Genomic DNA, 19282 nt, shown 5'->3' with positions numbered 1-19282 from the left:
CGAGGGGACATAGCTTTAAGTTGAGGGGTGAAAGATATAGGACAGATGTCAGAGGTAGTTTCTTTACGCAGAGAGTAGTAGGGGCGTGGAACGCCCTGCCTGCAACAGTAGTAGACTCGCCAACTTTAAGGGCATTTAAGTGGTCATTGGATAGACATATGGATGTAAATGGAATAGTGTAGGTCAGATGATCGGCGCAACATCGAGGGCCGAAGGGCCTGTACTGCGCTGTAATATTCTAATTCTAAATTCTAATTCTAATTCAGTGTGGAGTTGAGTTAGGAGGTATATGCTTGTAATGTTTCACTCTGTAAATAAATATAAGACTGAGTAAAGATTGGTTCCAGTATCATCCTTCACCAACTGGCTTTTTGGACTATAACAACAGCCTTCTGACTCAGGTGAGTGTGCTACTCAGTGAGCCGCATAAACCTCCCCGTAACTTGGGAGAATGTTCTAGAATTTTAGCGATTTGATCTTCGCAGCCTTGTTTGGTTTTTGAAGTAGCGGTGACCGTCTCTAGTGCATAGAGTCATGTCGCATTGACATGGTAGCATTGAACTGAAGGCACAGTGTCCCGATCTGCCAGTCTGCATCTTAAATTTGGTGTTTTTCCATGAATAGTTTAATTCATCGGACCCCCTGTCAAATGGTGACTGAAATTACATTAAGTTCGGTTTCTGTTCCGTGGTATTCTGGGATTGGGATTGTTCCCAGTGTTTTGTGGACTACTGCAAATTAATCTGTTTTTCTGTAAACCTTGTGTATGATGTATCTTAGCCAAGTCATGTATTTCTTCTCCCAGACCTTCTAATTGAATGTGAAGTGTGTTTGAGAAAGGCAAACATTGAAGGGGTTATTTATCACCAGATTCTTGTTGCGCTATTATTTTCTGTATTTTACTGTGTGGAAAATAAAGGAATAAAGACTGGCATTTATATAGTGCGTTTCGTGACCACTTTTCATCTGAAAGCGCTTTACAGCTAATTAACTACTTTTTTTGAAGTGTAATCGCTATTGCAATGTAGGAAATACGACAGCTATTTTTTGCACACTGCAAGCTCCTACAAACGGCAATGAGATAATGGCCAGATCATCTGTTTATGTGATGTTGGTAGAGGGATAAACATTGGCGAGGACACCAGGGATAACTCAATATAATAAAATGAAAATACTGCAGATGCTGGAAATCTGAAATAAAAACAAGAAATGCTGCAAATACTCAGGTCAGGCAGCATCTGTGGAGAGGGAAGCAGAGTTAACGTTTCAGGTCTGTGACCTTTCATCACCGGAGATAACTTCCCTGCTGTACTTGAAAATCGTGCCATGGGATCTTTTATGCCCACCTGAGAGCAGATGGGGCCTCGCTTTAATGTCTCATCTGAAAGACAGCATCTCAGACAGTGCAGCGCTCCCTCAGTGCTGCACTAGCGTGTCAGCCTTGATTTTTGTGCTCAAGTCCTGGAGTGGGGCTTGAACCCAGAACTTCGTGATTCAGAGACGAGAGTGCTTCCTTTCTGCACTTGTGTCTGTCTGTCTGTCTCTCTTTTTCTTTTACCCTCTCTGTTTCTGGATTTCTTTGTCTCCTTCTGTATTCCTCCCTGTCTCTCTCTCTCTCTCTCTCTGTGTTTCTGTGTCTCTCTCTCTTTCTGTCTGTCTCTCTTTTTTTTTCTCACTCTCTCTCTATTTTCTTGATTCTCATGTGCTTGCCCACTGTTTTTTCCTTTCTCTTTCTGTCTGTCTGTCTGTGTCTCTCTTTCCCCCTTTCTTCTCCCCCACCCCCTTCCCTGTCACTCCAGGTGCCCTGTTGTATAGTTAGTCATTTTCTGTTCATTGCCCAGTGTATTAATCTATTTAACAGTGTGTGGTTTAATACTTCCTGACAAACTTTAACCATTTTTCTTACTTGGTTTAAATGAAAGTAGCTGCTAATCTGATAGAGGACAAGGTGGGACAGTATATTTGCCCAGATTTTGCAGTAGTAATGATGATAAAATTGTTGGCATTCACCATCATTACTCCTCTGAAACTGACAGTAACTTCTGGAGCTTGCACATGCGTGGTTAAACGCGGAAATCCAGAAGTTCCTCTTGGTGATTCTTCACTTCTCCCGAGGTTACGATGTTGAGGTTCCCCCATTCTGCAATCAATTAGAAATCACTGAACTGACCAGAATTTACCCTTTTATGCTGTTGATCTTCCTGTAAAAGCCCTTGAAAAAGTTGCACCTTTGTTGAATGAGGTGTAACTGGATGTTTAACAGTGTACTGTGTTCATAATTTCCTTCTAAACATCCTCACTGACCCTGAAAGAGTAATTTTATATTTGGGGAAACATCAAGTTTCTCCATTATGATGGAAAAAAAATAACAATTTTCAAATATAGTTTGCTTGTGATATTTCAGCTTTGGCCTTAATCCTGTGCGTATATCCTAATCATTTAGATCCCTCTGTAAAACATTAAATTTAAGGTGAAAAATTCAGCGCATTTGTACTGTCTTTGAAAATATGTCAATGTGATTGGCTGCTTAACCTGCTTGATGACCTCACTGTTGCTGGACAACTGGAAATACATTGACTTGGCACCAGATTCAAACTGACATTTGGAATGGGAAATCCATGCCACAGAGATTGTTAGCAAGCCCAGCAGTGAGCACCATTACTTCATTACTGACTACCAACTCCGGCCCATTAAAAACTGATTAACTGATTAACCAGTGTGTGATTCTGCTGCACACTGATTTATAGTTTACTCAGAAAAGCTGGCAGAATTGTGGAATTCGATCACCAAAACACTGTTTAAAAATTTGGGAATTCCATGCAACACAAGAAGGGACTTCAGCCACTATAGAGCAGTGATCCTGTTTGTGACCCCAAATGATCCAGTGTCATGCAGCACCTTGTCCATGTGAAAGTAGCCAGCTGTAAGTTGGCGTACCTTGTATTCAGGGTTACTTGCTGGTTATGGTACTGGACTAGCCATGTAAAGGTTGCGAGTTCAGGGTCCTACCCAGGCAAGTTGAAAAAAATTAATTAAATAAATCTATTAATTTGTGGACTGGTACCGATTCCAAAAAAAAATTGATGCAGGTTTGTCACTTTTTTAAAAACCCAACAAGTTCGCTAATGTCCTTCATGGGTGGCCTACACACAGCCTGCAAAGCAGCCTAGCAAACATTAATATCAAGAAAGAAACAAAGAACTTCCCAAGGATGTCCAAAAGTGCTTTATAACCAGCTATGTACTATTGAAGTGTAGTCACTGTTTTAATATAGGAAACATGAACGCCAATTTAAGCACAGCAAGCTCCCACAAACAACAGTGTGGTACTGACCAGATAATCTCTTTTAGCGATGGCAATAAATATTGGCCAGGGCACCAGGAGACCTCTCCTGTTCCTCATCCACATAATGGCAGGGGATCTTTTTATGTCCAACTGTTTAATGGCTGATCCAAAAGGCAGCTTTTCTGGCTGTACTCCCTCAGTACTGCACTGATATCAGCACAGATTATGTACTCAGAAACTTCTAACTCTGAGGCAAGGGTGCTACCCACAACGTAAAAGCGTAAGCATTAGGAGCAAGAGTAGGCCATTCGGCCCATCATTCAGTAAGATCATGGATGATCTTCTACCCAGCTACACTTTCCCATATTAACCCCATAATCTATCGATTCCCTTGGTGTCCAAAATCAGTTGCTCTTTGTCTTGAATATACTCATCAACTGAGCATCCAAAGCTCCCTGGGATTGAGAATTCCAAAGATTCACAACTCTGAGTGAAGGAATTTCTCCTCATCTCAGTCCTAAATGGCTGATTCCTTGTTCGGAGACTGTGATCCCATGTTCTAGACACCCCAGCCAGGAAAAACATCCGCCCAGCGTCTATCCTGTCAAGCCCCTTAAGAATTTATATGTTTCAATGAGATCACCTCTCATTCTTCTAAACTCGAGGGAATATAGAAAAATAATGCTGGAAATCTGAAATAAAAACACAAAATGCTGGAAATTCTCAGCAGGACTAGCAGCATCTGTAGACAGAGAAACAGAGTTAACATTTCAGGTCGATGTTTCTCTCCCTCTGGGGAATGTAATTAATCTCCCCTCATTCCAGGATTCAGTCTGATGAACCTTTGCTGCACTCCCTCTCAGGTAAGTATATCCTTCCTTCGGTAAGGAGACCAAAACTGCGCACAGTACTCTAGGTGTGGTCTCACCAAGGCCCTGTACAATTGCAGTAAAACTTCTTTACTCTTGTACTTCAACCCCTTTGTAGTAAAGGCTAACATACCATTTGCCTTCCTAATTGCATGCTGTAACTGCATGTTAACTTTGTGATTTGTATACAAGGATACCCAGGTTCCTCTGAATACCAACATTGCCCAGTTTCTCATCATTCAAAAAATAATCTGCTTTTCTATTTTTCCTACCAATGTATCCACATTGTTCAGTTTTCCACCTTATCTGCCTCATTCTTGCCCACTGATTTAACCTCTCTCTATCTCTTTGCAGCCTCCTTGCATCCTCCTCACAGGTTAATTTCCTACCTAACTTGTATCGTCGGCAAACGTGGATACATTACACTGAGCCACAGCTGACCCAGCGTGGTGGAGGCCCACACTGCCTCTGCAGGGCAATTGGGGATAAGCAATAAAATGTGGCCTAATGAGTGTGATCCACATCCCAAAAGCAAATAAAAATAAATGGCAACAGAAAAATATCTGTTCTGAGGTAAAAGGCCCAGAAATTGCAAGTTTCTTATTTGGTAGCAATGCAGTGTTGTTCACTGGCTACAAACATTGGTGCCACTCAGGGCAGGGCAGGGTATGGAGACATGAGTTTGATGCGTGTTCAGCTTCTGCTTATATCAGCACATTATAACCGAAGTGGGAGGAGTGTACTGTTAATTCAGTATATATTTAAATTTTCCAACTTACCAAATCAGTCAATCTGATACTCTTTAATAAACAGCAAAATTATCGGTTTATTATAAACCAAGTTTGAACCAATAATGAAGTAAAGCATACATACAAATTGAAATGTTAAAGCCCTTTATTTATCCTGGCCCTTACACACACATTCTCACAACTGGATAACTGGGAAAAAAAGGGCTTTTTGTTTACAGCTGTTACCAAGAAATAGAAGGAATAAAAAAAAAACAAGCTGAAAAGAAGGTATGGAAAGAAGATCTTTGTTTCATTGAGGTCTCCCAAAGGCAAATAAGTGGCTGTCAATGGGATCTTCCTTTAACCATTCTTTCCAGGCAATGTTATTGATCAGTCTGGGTAGACTTTCCAAGAGATGCACCACAGAAAGCTGCAGTCAGGTTTTACAGCAGGAAGCAGCAACAAGGATTTTCTTAGATCTTATAGCAGTAAAGGTTTCTTCAAATACAGGAGGAAATAGTAAACACACTTGATGCAGGAATTCTTTTCAAGAGAGAAAGATATCAGTTGGCTTCTCCTGGCAGGCAAGCAGCAACTGAATTTTTTAACAGGTGAAAATGAAATCAAACTGTTCAGAAGTAAGTCGCATGACAACCATAAATCTTGTCCTGTCACTCCTTTACAAACATTTTTTCCACATCAAAATCACAACTTCTGCTGGATTATTTGGACACAGTGGCCTTCCAGTCTCTTTACATTTCACTTAGTCCCAAACTTTCTGTTGACCTTCCCTTTTTAAAAAAAAACCCACAAAGTTCAGCAAACTCCAGATAACTCAATGTCCATAATGCAAATTAAAGTTCTTTAAAACATATTTTACAAAAAAAGAAATTTCCTAACACAACTAATAAATGTTGTACCTTGATGTTCACAGGGGACGAAATTATGGATCATAATGGAATATTTGGGAGGTGGTTCAGCCTTGGATCTGGTAAGTATATCATTTATTCATTGACTGTTGTCACAGGGAATCTATGTGTGAAGTCTCCATGGAGTGGCTTGAATCTGCAGCCTTTAGTGTTGCTCGCTGGCCAAGGAGGTCGGGCTAGGATATGAACTCGAAAACCATTTCACCACCTCTGGATTTTTCTAACGAACCCTCCTTTCTGTTCCTGGCACAAGGCTAATTTGCTCCTGGGCACACTACCACCTTCTCAAGGTCAATTAGGGATGGGCAACAAATGCTAGCCTTGCCAGTGATGCTCACAGCCCATGAAAGAATTTTTGGAAAAAAAAAGTTGCTTTCCACATTACCCACAAATCAAATCTGGGGAATGGAAAATATAGGAATGTTTTGAAAGTAAGGGAATGTTGATGATCCTGACGAGCGTGGAATGCCTGCCCTGATTCGGAAGTTTGATTTCTACCCACTCTATTCTATATTGCTGAGTACGCTGCAAGTAAATGTGTCCTGGGTTGGAATGCCAATGTTGGTTGGACTGTATTCTGGGATGTTTCATCACATGACCACCCATGGCTTTCCCGCCCCTAAGCTGCCACCATTGTTACCCAATATATCGGTCATTTGATAATGATGGCTGCAGTACCCATGATCCTCTGCACTCCAGAACCAGCTCTATCCACCGCATGGCCAGGGCCCCATTGCATTCTGGGGTTACTGCAGCCCTGTTGTTGAGAGTCCATCTGGAGTGAAACAGAAGAAAATGTCCCAGTAATTTTTTTTTCCCTGGATTGCTAGCAGGAGCGTCTGGGTGATGAATCTTTAACAATATATTCAATAAGACTCCAGGAGGATTGGTGACCCCAGTCTCATCCCATTAAATCACATGGATACCAACTTGCACTTAAGATGGTGAGATAATCAATGTGTTTGGTTATAACATGAAACACAGAACAGAATTACACACATCAATCCCCGATAACTGAAATGTAGTCTCCACGCTCCCTGGTATCAGTTCTGATCAGTAATTTCTGCTCCTTCCATTTTCTTGCATGCTTGGCTAATTTGTCTCATGCTGACAATTCCCTGTGGACAATCGTCGTAAGACCGCTTCTCGCTTTTAGTGTATGGTATTTTCACATAACATTAGCTCTGTAGGGTTGTTAACTAGAAAGACTTGCATATATATATATAGTGCCTTTCATAATCTCAGGACCTCCCAAAGCCTTTATAGCCATTGAAGTACTTTTGAATTGTAGTCACTATTGTAAATAAACCAAGCAGCCAATTTGCACACAGCAGGAACTCACAAAAGGCATTGTGATAATGACCAGGTAATCTGTTTTTAGTAATGTTGGTTAAGGGATAAATATTTGGCCAGGACGCTGCTCTTAGCGGAAATATTGCCAAGGGACCTTTTATTATATCCACCTGAGAGGGCATATGGATGGCACCCGTGACAATGCAACACTCCCTCAGTACTGCACTGGAGTGTCAGCCTAGATATTGGGCTCAAGTCTCTGGAGTGGGACAGCAGCATCAAGGAGGAGCTAGGAGCGTTGGTAACGTGTGAATCAGGAAAGATGAGTTACATGGTTGGGAGGGAAGGCTCCGTTTGCTTAGCAAAGAGAATTTACAGTGAATCCTGCGTATGTCCCATCCCGCCTTCACCCATTGGCTGACACAGTGCAGTTCAATGTCTACTGGCACCACTGTCAGTCATTCTGCTCTATAAAATTAATTTGTTGCAATGATTATTGCTTTACAATTTAGAAATGTTTATCTCCCTTTCATCTTTCTGTATTTCTGTGTGAACCTCTGTTGGATATGTGCACATAAAAGTTTGTGTCAGTCACATTCAAAATATTGTACTTTAAAAAAATTTTAAAATTCATTTATGGGATGTGGGCGTCGCTGGCCAGGCCATTTATTGCCCATCCCTAATTGTCCTTGAGAAGGTGGTGGTGAGTGAATGTTTGTGGATGGGGTGCTAATCAAGCGGGCTGCTTTGTCCTGGATGGTGTCGAGCTTCTTGAGTGCTGTTGGAGCTGCACCCACCTAGGCAAATGGAGAGTATTCCATCAGACTCCTGACTTGTGCCTTGTACATGGGTGGACAGGCTTTGAGGAGTCAGGAGATGAGTTAGTCGCCGCAGGATTCCTAGCCTCTGACCTGCTCTTGTAGCCACGGTATTTATATGGCTACTCCAGTTCAGTTTCTGATCAATGGTAGCTCCTTGGATGTTGATAGTGGGGGATTCAGCGATGGTAATGCCATTGAGTGTCAAGGGGAGTTGGTTAGATTCTCTCTTGTTGGAGACGGTCATTGCTTGGCACTTGTGTGACATGAATGTTACTTGCCACTTATCAGCCCAAGCCTGGATATTGTCTAGGTCTTGCTGCATTTCTACACTGACTGCTTCAGTATATGAAGAGTTGCGAATGGTGCTGAACATTGTGCAATCATCAGCAAACATCCCCACTTCTGACCTTATGATTGAAGGTCATTGATGAAGCAGCTGAAGATAGTTGGGCCGAGGCCTAGTGTCAGAAGTATTTTACTTTCTAAACAGGAGAAAGAAAGGCAGGCTTGGTTTTCTAAATTTAAGGAGAAGCCAGGGATTTGCCAGCAGCTGCCAATCTATCCACCAATGGACCTCTGAATGCAGCAGAATAATGGATATGCATGTTATAATATTGTCACTGTAATATTGTAAATCTCCAGTGAATCTTGAACAGCACGTCATATTCCCTAGTTTATTTGTTCAAATAGCAAGTAGTGAAAATATCAGCTTGGATTGACTGGGAGGTATGATAGAGCCTGACCTTGTGAGGAAGGTGAATTGACATAAGTGTAATATACAGGTTGTTTAAATACTCTGGGTAGTGATTATATTTACACTGTCATTCCATGTTTAGCCAGTTTCCCTGGACCCCATTAAATCCCAGCTAACATACAGAAGGAGAAAAGCAGCTGGGTTAATGATTCATTTGAATTTTTTTATGGCTCTTTGACTGTTAAAAGGGGGAATGAAAAGGGGACTAATGGTAAAATGAGCGAAGGGAATGGATGGTGAGGCTCCCTCTTTAAGTAATGGTGGTGTCCATTATTTCAAGTGGAGAATTCCAAATTCTCAAGATATAAAATTGTGCTTCATGATGACCTCAATGTTCCTTTACCTTTGAACCTTTCTAGCTTCCTGTTATGCAGAAGGCTTTGTGTATTGTACACCAACTTGTGGTTTTCTTTACCGTTGGGCAGTGGGCTGTGCTAGAGCTCGAAATAGTTCTGGATTTAGATTGACAGCTTGAACAGCATTCAATGTAACTTACCAAGACCTGTCCTGCTTTTTAGCTTTGTTGAAATCCACCTCCTACTGGCCTCATTGCAAACCCTTTTGAGGTCACACTCTGACTCCCAATTCAGGAGACATTTGCAACCCAGTGCATGAGCTCGAAAGAAAAGCTATCTAATGCTTCCTGGCCATCTTTCAGCCATTTAAGCTCTGCTTCTAGTTCAGCTTTTTAAAGTGAAAATCATAGTTTTTCTTCCTCTTTCTTACCATTTGTGATTGTGTGTTCCAAAGCACGTGTCTTTATTCGTGTACGATGAGAATAAATTGTCATTTCAAGAAAGGTGAAGGTGATAGTGCATTAAATGTGGAGGTTACGTATTCAAACGTGTGATCTATATGTAGTGTTGCTATATACCCTGCATTGAAGGGCAGAACCCCTTGGTTTCTCTCCTTGTACTTTTGAGGTCCCTTGTCTCTGCACAGGAGCCCTGATTTCTGATGGTGTATCGCTTTGGCCAATGAGCTGGACATTACCCTGGGCTTTTCCCTCTCCTGGATATGCAACCTCACCCATAGCCTCTGCTGCAGTTTATCACTGAATTATTTTTGATCTAAAGCAAGCCCATACTGAGGATGTCTTTTGCAAAGTAGGTTGGCGATACTTTTACAGTTACAGAGCAAACTATGATTCCCCTTTGAAACAACCAGAGGTTGGAGGTAGTGGCGGGAGCTGAATGAATTCTGGTGCATTGTGCATCATCTGGCATTCTCCTGTCCACCCAAAGAGCTGGATCTTACGGACCCCCCCCACCCCCTCACCCCAGCCAGAGGTGGAATCAGAGTCTGGAGTGTGGGGAGGAGGTGGGGCACAGAGTATCGTGGTGGGGTGGATGGCGGAGCGGAGGGCCCGTTGCCTCCCCGTTGCCCAGTGATCTTCCCGGGGCGGGTTAGGCTGATGACCTTAAGTGGCCTATTAACAGCCAATTAAGGACCTCTTCCTGCCGCTGCTGGGATCTTACCAGTGGCTGGGGGGGGTCGGAGGGAGCTACCTCTGTCATGCGGGGAGGATGCCTTGTTAAATGAGGCACCCTCTCTGTGGGCTTGTGGGTGGGTGGGGGGGGGCAGGATTCCCTCCTCCATGGGAAATTTGTGGCCCATGGAAGACCCCATCAGGAACCAATGCACCCCAGGGACCCCCCCCCCCTCCTGGACCACAAGACCAGCCATCCCCTCGCCGGGGCCTTCCACACTGACCCCAGCAATCCCGCCTCACTTACCTTGGGTCCCAGTGTTCCACCACTGGCCCTGGGTCTGAGGCCTCTGCAATACTGGCAGTGGCCACCGCTCCTGATGGCGCTGCTGATACTGCTAAGCTGTTAGGCCTCTGGTTGGCCAGCAGCTCATGGAGGCGGGATCCCTGCCTTTAAAGGGATGTGGATCCTCCCTCCTGAAGCATACGCTTAAAAACATTGCAGGATTGCTCTGGGCGGGTTGGGGGGGTGGTGGTGGGGGTGGGTGGGCTGCGAAAATGCCGAGGCGGGGCTTCCCCTGCCTTTTCGGCCTGGCGTTGGGAGCCCCTCCTCCAACACAAAATCCAGCCCAAACTGTGCCAGGCCCGGCTTAGCATTTCACCTGGATAGGGGATGTTGGTGTCCCACCTACAGGGAACATCAGTGCTCTTTCAATTGCCAGTCTGACTCCTGAGTTATACTGTCACCTCTGCATTCTGCCAAGTGGAAATTGCTTTGCATCGACAGTATGACTGCACCCTAAATCTGATTTAATTTTGGCGTTTGTGTGTTGCTGGACTGTTTTGTGGTCACACACAAACTGAGGAAATGGATTGCTAGTTTTTATTGTATTTTGCAAATGATTGTGCGGAAAGACGTTGGGTAACAAGTAGAGCGATGGTGGTTGTGTTATTGCTGTGCAACTGCTGGTTAGTGTCTGCTCGCTGTTTGAGGGGGTGGTTTGGTGATTGCTGGCTTTCCTCAGGGAGAATGGTTGGTGGTAACTGTCTCTATCGGCAGGGTTGGTGCTTTCCGCTTGTGTTGAGGTCTATCAGCTGCCTGAAGGGCTGAGTTTGAATGGTAAGAGGCAGCGTCAATGGCTATGTTTTAGCTGCTAGATTAGCTCTTTCCAAACTATAGGGCACCCAGTACTTTGCCCGATTTGTCAATGTGATTGTGAAATTGCAAGCTATAAACTTTGCACGCCCTCTAGCAGTGACTCTGAGTAGTAAGATTAATGAACCAAATCAATTCACTACAATAATGGTACAAAATCGCAAATGTTGATGACCTGTGCCGTGAATTCCTGTTACATTTCCAGTTACAATATTATTGATTTTAATTTCATATTTACTTGATACTTAAATGTAGAAATGGGAAAATTATGATTCCACGTTCATTTCTCATTTAGTTGAAACTGTATCTGCAAACACTTTCCACAAATGTATTGAAGTCTTTGCACTGAATATGTGCTATCAGAGCAGTGGTATTTGGAGTGCTGCTGAACATATTTACAGGTATATTTTAGGGTAAATTCTGTATCAGAATTTAACATGGGTGTTTATGATGTGTTGGGTTAAATGGTCTTTTGTCACTCCGATATTCTTAAGTAAGAGATTGTTTGTTTCAGGTAAGGGGGAAACTTGGTGACTGCTGGTAGATGGGCTGTGATATTGTCTAACACAGGCAGAACTATCTATGGTTCCCCGGATTATGAGCAGACTATTTCCTACTATTACCGGTAACCAACTATACTCATGCAACTCCAGCAAACGGCTTGGCTTTATATAGCAATTTTAACATAGAAAAAATATCCTGGGGCACTCCAGAAAGAAGCTGTGGACACTGAGAAGGTGCAGGTGGTTAGGAGAGGTGAAGAAGGGCCGTGGTTGAATTGATACATTTCGAGACGGTATTTAAATGCAGGGAAAGAGGAAACGAGGTGGAGTCCTGGGGAGCAGAGGCAAGATGGCTATAAGGTCTGACGCTGATGAGGAGGAGGAGCCAATGCAGAGGTGGCTAGACTTAAAGCAACAATGGATAAGGTGCAAGAGTGACAGAGGCCAAGGATGTAGGAATTTGAAATTGATGTACTGGTTGATGGGGAGCGAACCAAGGTTGTTGTGGATTGGTGTGATCGTCAAGCAGCCCTGGACTGGGTATGGGGTTGTGGATGGCATGGAAGTTAGGACGTGATAAATTGAATTAGGATTTTGGCTGTTGTGTGTTAGGTCGGTCAATAGTCTAATAAATAGAGGCATGGCAGAGTGTTTCGGTCCTGTGGCGTGTACATCCTGTTCTATGTGGGAACTCCAGGATATCCTCTTGTGTCCTGGACAACCTCGTGCAGGAAGTGTTATTAGCTGGAGCAGCTCGAACTCTGGGTTTTATCTGTAGTCACTGTGATGCATTCTACAAGCTGAGAGTTTTGTGCACAGCACGTTGCTGGATGTGGTCACACTGCAGCTTCATTGTGTGCAGGCAGAAAGGGAATGCATGACTGTGGGGCAGTCAAGGAGGACCAGGCAGATGGGGCAGTCAAGGAGGACCAGGCAGATAGTGCAGAAGTCCCCTGAGTGCATCTCACTCTTCGTCTGGTATTCAATTCTGAATACTGGTGAGAGTGATGTTTCCTTTGGGGAGTGCAGCCACAGCCAGGTCCATGGTTCCATGACTGGCTCAGCTGTACAGGGGGGCAGGAGGAAGATTGGGAAAGCAGTAGTGTTAGGGGAACACACGTGCATTTCTGCAGCTGCAGACATGAATCCAGGATGGTATGATGCCTCCCCAGTGTCGAGGTCGAGGATGTCACTGAGCGACTACTGAACACTCTGAGAGGGGAGGGTGCACAGCCAGCAGTCGTGGTCCATATCAGTACCAACAACATTGAGAGAAAGAGGAATGAGGTCCCACAAGCAGATTTTAAGGAGCTAGGAAGGATCAAGCAGGACCTCAAAGGTAGTAGTCTCTGGATTATTCCTGGTGTCACACGCTAGTAATTACAGAAATTCGAGGATAGAGCAGGTGAATGCCTGGTTGGAGATGGTGCAGGAGGGAGGGCTTTAGATTCCTGGGACATTGGGACTGGTTCTGGGGGAGGTGGGACTTCTACAGGCCAGATGGATTGCTCCTCAACAGGGCTGGGATCAATGTCCTTGCAAGGCGTTTTGCTAGTGCTATTGAGGAGGGTTTCAACTAACTTTGCAGGCAGATGGGAACCAGGATGTAACATGAGAAAGGAAAAACGAAATGCTCAAAGGGCTGGGAGAGACGAATAGCACTAGCGTAAGAAATAATAAGACATCAGGCGAAGTCTGAGTAAAATGGAATGCAATAAAGTCTAAATTAGGTTTACAGTACATGTAAATAGGTTGGTGAGCTGCAGGCGTAGATTGGCATGCGGGAATATGATGTGGTAATAGAGACCTGGCTCAAAAAAAGGACGGGACTGCACACTAAATACCTGGATGCAAGATGTTCAGGAAAGTTAGGGAGGAAAGAAAGGAGGAGGGGTGGCAGTATTGATTCAGGAAAATATTATGGGGTTGGAGTGAGAGGATGTCCTAGAGGTGTCAAGGACACAATTTATTTGGTTAATGTTAAGATACAATGAGGTACTATTACACTATTGTGTAGGTCACCAGCTCGTGGAAAAAGATATAGAGCAACAAATTTGCAAGAGAATTACAGAGAGGTGCAAAAACAATAGTGTAAGTAATAGGGAACTTTACTATTCCAGTCTGATTAAAGGGCAGAAAGGGGGGAAGGGTTTCTGAAGTGTGTTCAGGAGATCAGTATGTTTCTGACCCAATGATGAAGGAAGCATTGCCGGATCTGGTTCTGGGGAATGAGGCGGATCAAGTGTCAGTAGGGGAACATTGATCATAGTGTCAAAAGGTTTAGGTTAGCTATTCAAAAGGACAAGGAGAAATCCAGAGTAAAAATAATTAATTGGGGGAGAGTCAACTTCACTGGGGTGGGAACGGCTCTGTCTCAGGTAAATTGAAATCAAAGATTGGCAGGCAAAACTACAACAGAACAATGGAATGCCTTTAAAGAGATGTCTGCGTACAGTTGAGGGACATTCCCACAAGGAGTATAGTTAGGACAAACAAAGCCAAAGCTCCCTGGCTGATGGAAGAGGTAGAGAGTAAGATGAAGCAGAAAAAGAGTATGTATGACAGATGTCAGGTTGATGATACAAATGAGAACCAGGTTGAAGATAGAAAGTTCAGGGGGAAATGAAAAAAGTAATAAGCAAAAGGGGTATGAGAAGAGACTGGCAGGTAACATAGCAGGGAATCCAGAAGTCTTTTATAGGCATTTAAGCAGTAAAAAGGTAATAAAAGGATGGGTGGGACCAAAAAGGTAATTTACGCCTGGAGGCAAAGGGTATGGCTGAGGAACTAAATGAGTACTTTGCATCTGTTTTTGCCAAGGAAAAAGATGCTGCCAAAATCATTTTGAAAGAGGAGGTAGTTGAGACATTGGACATTGATAGAGGACGTATTAGATAGGCTGGCTATACTTAAAGTTGCTAAGTCACCAGGACTGGATCAGATGCATCCGAGGATACTGAGGGAAATAAAGGTGGAAATTACGGAAGCACTGGCCATAATCCTCCAATCCTCCTTAGATACAGGGGTGATGCCAGAGGACTGGAGAATTGCAAATGTTATACCCTTGTTCAAAAACGGGTATAAGGATAAACCCAGCAACTAGAGGCCAGACAGTTTAACCTCGGTGGTGGGAAAGCTTTGAGACAGGGACAGAATTAACAGTCACTTGGGCAAATGTGGATTAATTAAGGAAAGTCAGCACGGATTTGTTAAAGGCAAATCGTGTTGAATTAACTTGCTTGAGTTTTTTGGTGAGGTAACAGAGACGGTTTATGAAGGTAATGCAGTTTATGTGGTGTACATCGACTTCCAAAAGGCATTTGATAAAGTGCCACATAACAGGCTTGTCAGCAAAGTTGAAGTCCATGGAATAAAAGGGACAGTAGCAGCATGGATATGAAGTTGGCTGAGTGACACAGGAAACAGAGTAGTGGTGAACGGTTGTTTTTTTGGACTGGAGGAATAATGGTGTTCACCAGGGGTCAGTATTTGGATCACTGCTTTTTTAATATATATATTAAAGATCTAGACTAGGGTGCACAATTTCAAAATTTACAGATGACACAAAACTTGGAAGTATTGTGAACTGTGAGGAGAATAGTGATGGACTTCAAGAGGACATATGCTGGTGGAATGGACAGACGTGGCAGATGAAATTTAATGTAGAGAAGTGTGAAGTGATACAATTTGGTACGAAGACTGAGGAGAGGCAATATAAAATAAAGGATGCAGATCTAAAAGGAGTAGAGGGAGCTTGTGGTGTATGTGCACATATTATTGAGAGTAGCAGGGGCAGGTTGAGAATGCAGTTAAGGCATATGGGATTCTGGGCTTTATAAATAGAGGAATAGAGTACAAAAGCAAGGAGGTTATGGTTAACCTTTTATAAAACGCTGGTTCGACCTCAACTGGACTATTGTGTCCAATTCTGGACGGCACACTTCAGGAAGGATGTGAAGGCATAGGAGATTTACAAGAATGAAGACCCTTATCCCTGGAACCAGTTACATGGATAGATTGGAGAAACTGGGACTGTTCTCCTTACAGAAGAGAAGGCTGAGGGGAGATTCGATAAGAAGCTGTTGCCATTGGCAGAAGGGTCAAGAACCAGAGGACACAGATTTAAGGTGAATGGCAAAAGAACCAAAGGCGACATGAGGAAAAACTGTTTTACGCAGCTAGTGGGGAGGATCTGGAATGCCTGAGACTGCAGTGGAGGCAGATTTAATCATTGCTTTCAAACAGAAATTGGATAATTACCTGAAGAGAAGAAATTTGCAGAGCTGTGGGAAAAGAGTGGGGGAGTGGGACTAGCAGAGTTGCTTTTGCAGAGCAACAGCATGGACATGAAGCATCGAATGGCCTCCTCCTTTTGTGCTGTAACCATTCTCTGGTTCTAGGTATGGATGAAAACGGGCAATATTGTGGATATATGTTGGGACAGTTTAAAGATAAGTCATTATATGAAACCAATAGATTAATTCCTTTAGTCAGTTTAAGAGAGTGGTCATTTGTTTTGCTGGATTTAATTGTACATTGATCAGCTACTTGTTTCAACGCACATGGGCAGCCAATTGTTAAAGTAAAGACATGACCGATGTTCAGTTATTGCTTCTTGTAGGTGCATTGCCAGGTAACACAATGTGCTGGACCTGGCAACTGTGATAACTAACTGGTCTGGCTTCACCTTTAGTATTCATACAATGCTGGTCATCGTATTATGAGTGCATTGAAAAGCAATGCAGCTACAACAATGCAGCACTCCCTCATTACTATATTAGAGCATCAGCCTGGAGTAGGAGTCTCTGGAACAGGACTTGAGCCCGCGATCTCGTAACTCAGGTGAGAGTGCTACCAACTAAGCCATGGCTGGCACCTACACTACAACAGAGATTGCACTTCGCAAACTACTTCATTGGCTGTAAAGTGCTTTGGGACGTTATGAATGTATTATAAAAGTGCAAGTTCAGTCTTTCTTTCTAACTGAACTGATAGCAAGGATCAGGAATCTGAGATTCAAGGAGAGACTGCAGAAGCTAGAAACACTTACATTGGAGCAGAGACCTTCTAGATGGATTCAAGCTCTTGAAGGGTATAGATAAGATTAGCATCAATATATTTAACGCAGTCATAGACTCTGCAATGAGAGGGCAGAGCCTCAGGTTTATAAGAGGGAGGGTGAACAGACAGGTTAGATGTAACTTGTGTACATAGAGCATGGGAGCTATGGAATGGGCAGCCTAGGAAGGCAGACTGGGGGCTGATTGTATCAGCAAATTGAAGGGATATTTCCTAGAACTAGCCAGACGGACCTTTTCCAGTCATAAAAGGCGAATCCTTTCTTCAGGGGATGGTCTCTTAAACTAATTGAGATGTGTTTTTGTGATTTTTATCCCTTCATGTACCCTTCACCCCAGTCTCTCACTGTGTATACACGTTTCTTGAACACTGAATGACCTCTTGTAAGGAACACATTTAAAGTACTGCTCGTATTCCTTAAGTCATTATTGCCACAATTGCCACTTCACAGCAGGTTAGGTCTTGTCAAGGCTACCAATACCTTGATCAATCTTTCTTTGTGCTTCCTCAAAAGCCAAGGAAGAAGATCACCATGACACTCAGATAGAGCTGCGCATCTGAATGTATTAGAAGGTGAATTGAATTAAGATGAGTGTATAATTGCAGGTTTGTAATGAAAGTTTCTCTTTCAGCTCCAAGCTGGACCCTTCGATGAATTCCAAATTGCGACCATGCTGAAGGAAATCCTCAAAGGCTTGGACTATCTGCACTCTGAGAAAAAGATCCACAGGGATATTAAGGGTATGCTGGGATCACTGAGCCCGACCGGGTTTCTGTTCTGTGTAATGTGGTGTGAAAGGTGTCTCAACCTTTTGTCTTCCTTCTCTTGCTCTTCCAGCTGCCAATGTCTTGTTATCTGAGCAAGGCGATGTTAAACTGGCAGACTTCGGTGTGGCCGGCCAACTGACAGACACGCAGATTAAACGGGACACCTTTGTCGGCACGCCGTTCTGGATGGCACCAGAAGTCATTCAACAATCTGCTTATGACTCAAAGGTAAGAGTGGCACAACAGCTGGCTTGCAACTGTCAAAATCTACAGCAGAGAAGGAGGCCATTTGGCCTATTGTATCAGTGCTGGCCCTTAGCAGGCAATCTGAAATTAATCCCACTTTCCCCATAGCCCTGTATTTTCTTATGCTTGAAATATTTATCCATTTTACCCTTAAAAGCCATTCACTGCGTCAAATCGTCTTCACCCATCACCTGTGTGCTCACTGACCTAGTTTGGCTCAGCAATGCCTCTTTCTCTTAATGACCATTTTAGATTGATGACCTCTCATCACTGATTCCCCAGCTGAGGAAATAGTCTCTCCCCTATTCACCTTACATAGTTTTAAAAATACACCTCTGTTATGTGAACAATTAGACAGAAAGCCATTTCAAGACAAGTTCTGGTTAGTTTCCCCAGACAACTGTCAACTCTAAATAATGTACCAACTTGCACTTATAAGGCAGCATTCACAGCCTCAGGACATCTCACATCAATGGGGAGCTGGTGGCGTAGTGTTAATGTCATTAGACTAGTAACCCTAGAGCCCCAGGCTAATGCTCTGGAGACATGGGTTTGAATCCCACCACGGCAGCTGGTGGAATTTGAATTCAACGACTAAAAATCTGGAATTAAAAGCTAGTCTAGTGGTGACCATGAAACCATTTTTGATAGTTGTAAAAAAAAACATCTGGTTCACTAATGTCCGTTAAGGAAGAAAATCTGCTGTCCTTACCTGGTCTGGCCGACATGTGACTCCAGACGCACAGCAATGTGGTTGACTCTTAAATGCCCTCTGAAATGGCCCAGCAAGCCACTCAGTTGCATCTAACCGCTACAAAGTCTAAGAAAAGGAATAAAACTGGACAGACCACCCAGCATTGACCTAGGCACTGGAAACAATCACACCAAACCCAGCCCTGTTGACCCTGCAAAGTCCTCCTTACTACGGTCTGGGGGCTTGTGCCAAAATGGGAGAGCTGTCCCACAGACTGGTCAAGCAACAGCCTGACATAGTCATACTCACTGAACCATACCTTACAGACAATGTCCCAGACACTGCCATCACCATCCCCGGGTATGTCCTGTCCCACTATTAGGACAGACTCACCAGAGGTGGAGGCACAGTGGTATACAGTTGTGAGGAAGTTGCCCTGGGAGTCCTCAACATCAACTCCAGACCCCATGAAGTCTCATGGCATCAGGTCAGATATGGGCAAGGAAACCTCCTGATTACTACCTACTGCCCCCCGCCCCCCAACCCCTACCCTCGGTTGATGAATCCATGCTTCTCCATGTTGAACACCAATTGGAAGAAGCACTGAAGGTAGCAAGGGCACAAAATGTACTCTGGGTGGGGGACTTCAATGGAAATCACCAAGAGTGGCTTGGTCGCACCACTACTAACATAGCTGGCCGAGTCCTATAGGACATAGCTGCTAGACC

General features: G+C 43.7%; 1 protein-coding gene across 1 annotated transcript in view; it reads left to right on the top strand.

The window, feature by feature from the left end:
• The window catches only part of stk26 (serine/threonine protein kinase 26), a 121548-nt gene that overhangs the window by 79065 nt on the left and 23201 nt on the right, over nucleotides 1-19282 (top strand). Inside the window, exons 3-5 of the mRNA XM_068047868.1 lie at nucleotides 5817-5873; nucleotides 17479-17587; nucleotides 17685-17842. Coding sequence (XP_067903969.1) covers nucleotides 5817-5873; nucleotides 17479-17587; nucleotides 17685-17842 — 324 coding nt within the window. The remainder of the gene's footprint in view (nucleotides 1-5816; nucleotides 5874-17478; nucleotides 17588-17684; nucleotides 17843-19282) is intronic.

This window comes from Heterodontus francisci, chromosome 15 (genome assembly GCF_036365525.1).
Source record: "Heterodontus francisci isolate sHetFra1 chromosome 15, sHetFra1.hap1, whole genome shotgun sequence".
Taxonomy (NCBI): Eukaryota; Metazoa; Chordata; class Chondrichthyes; order Heterodontiformes; family Heterodontidae; genus Heterodontus; species Heterodontus francisci.
Note: the sequence above shows the minus strand (reverse complement) of the source record. Positions and strands in the feature narration are given on the sequence as shown.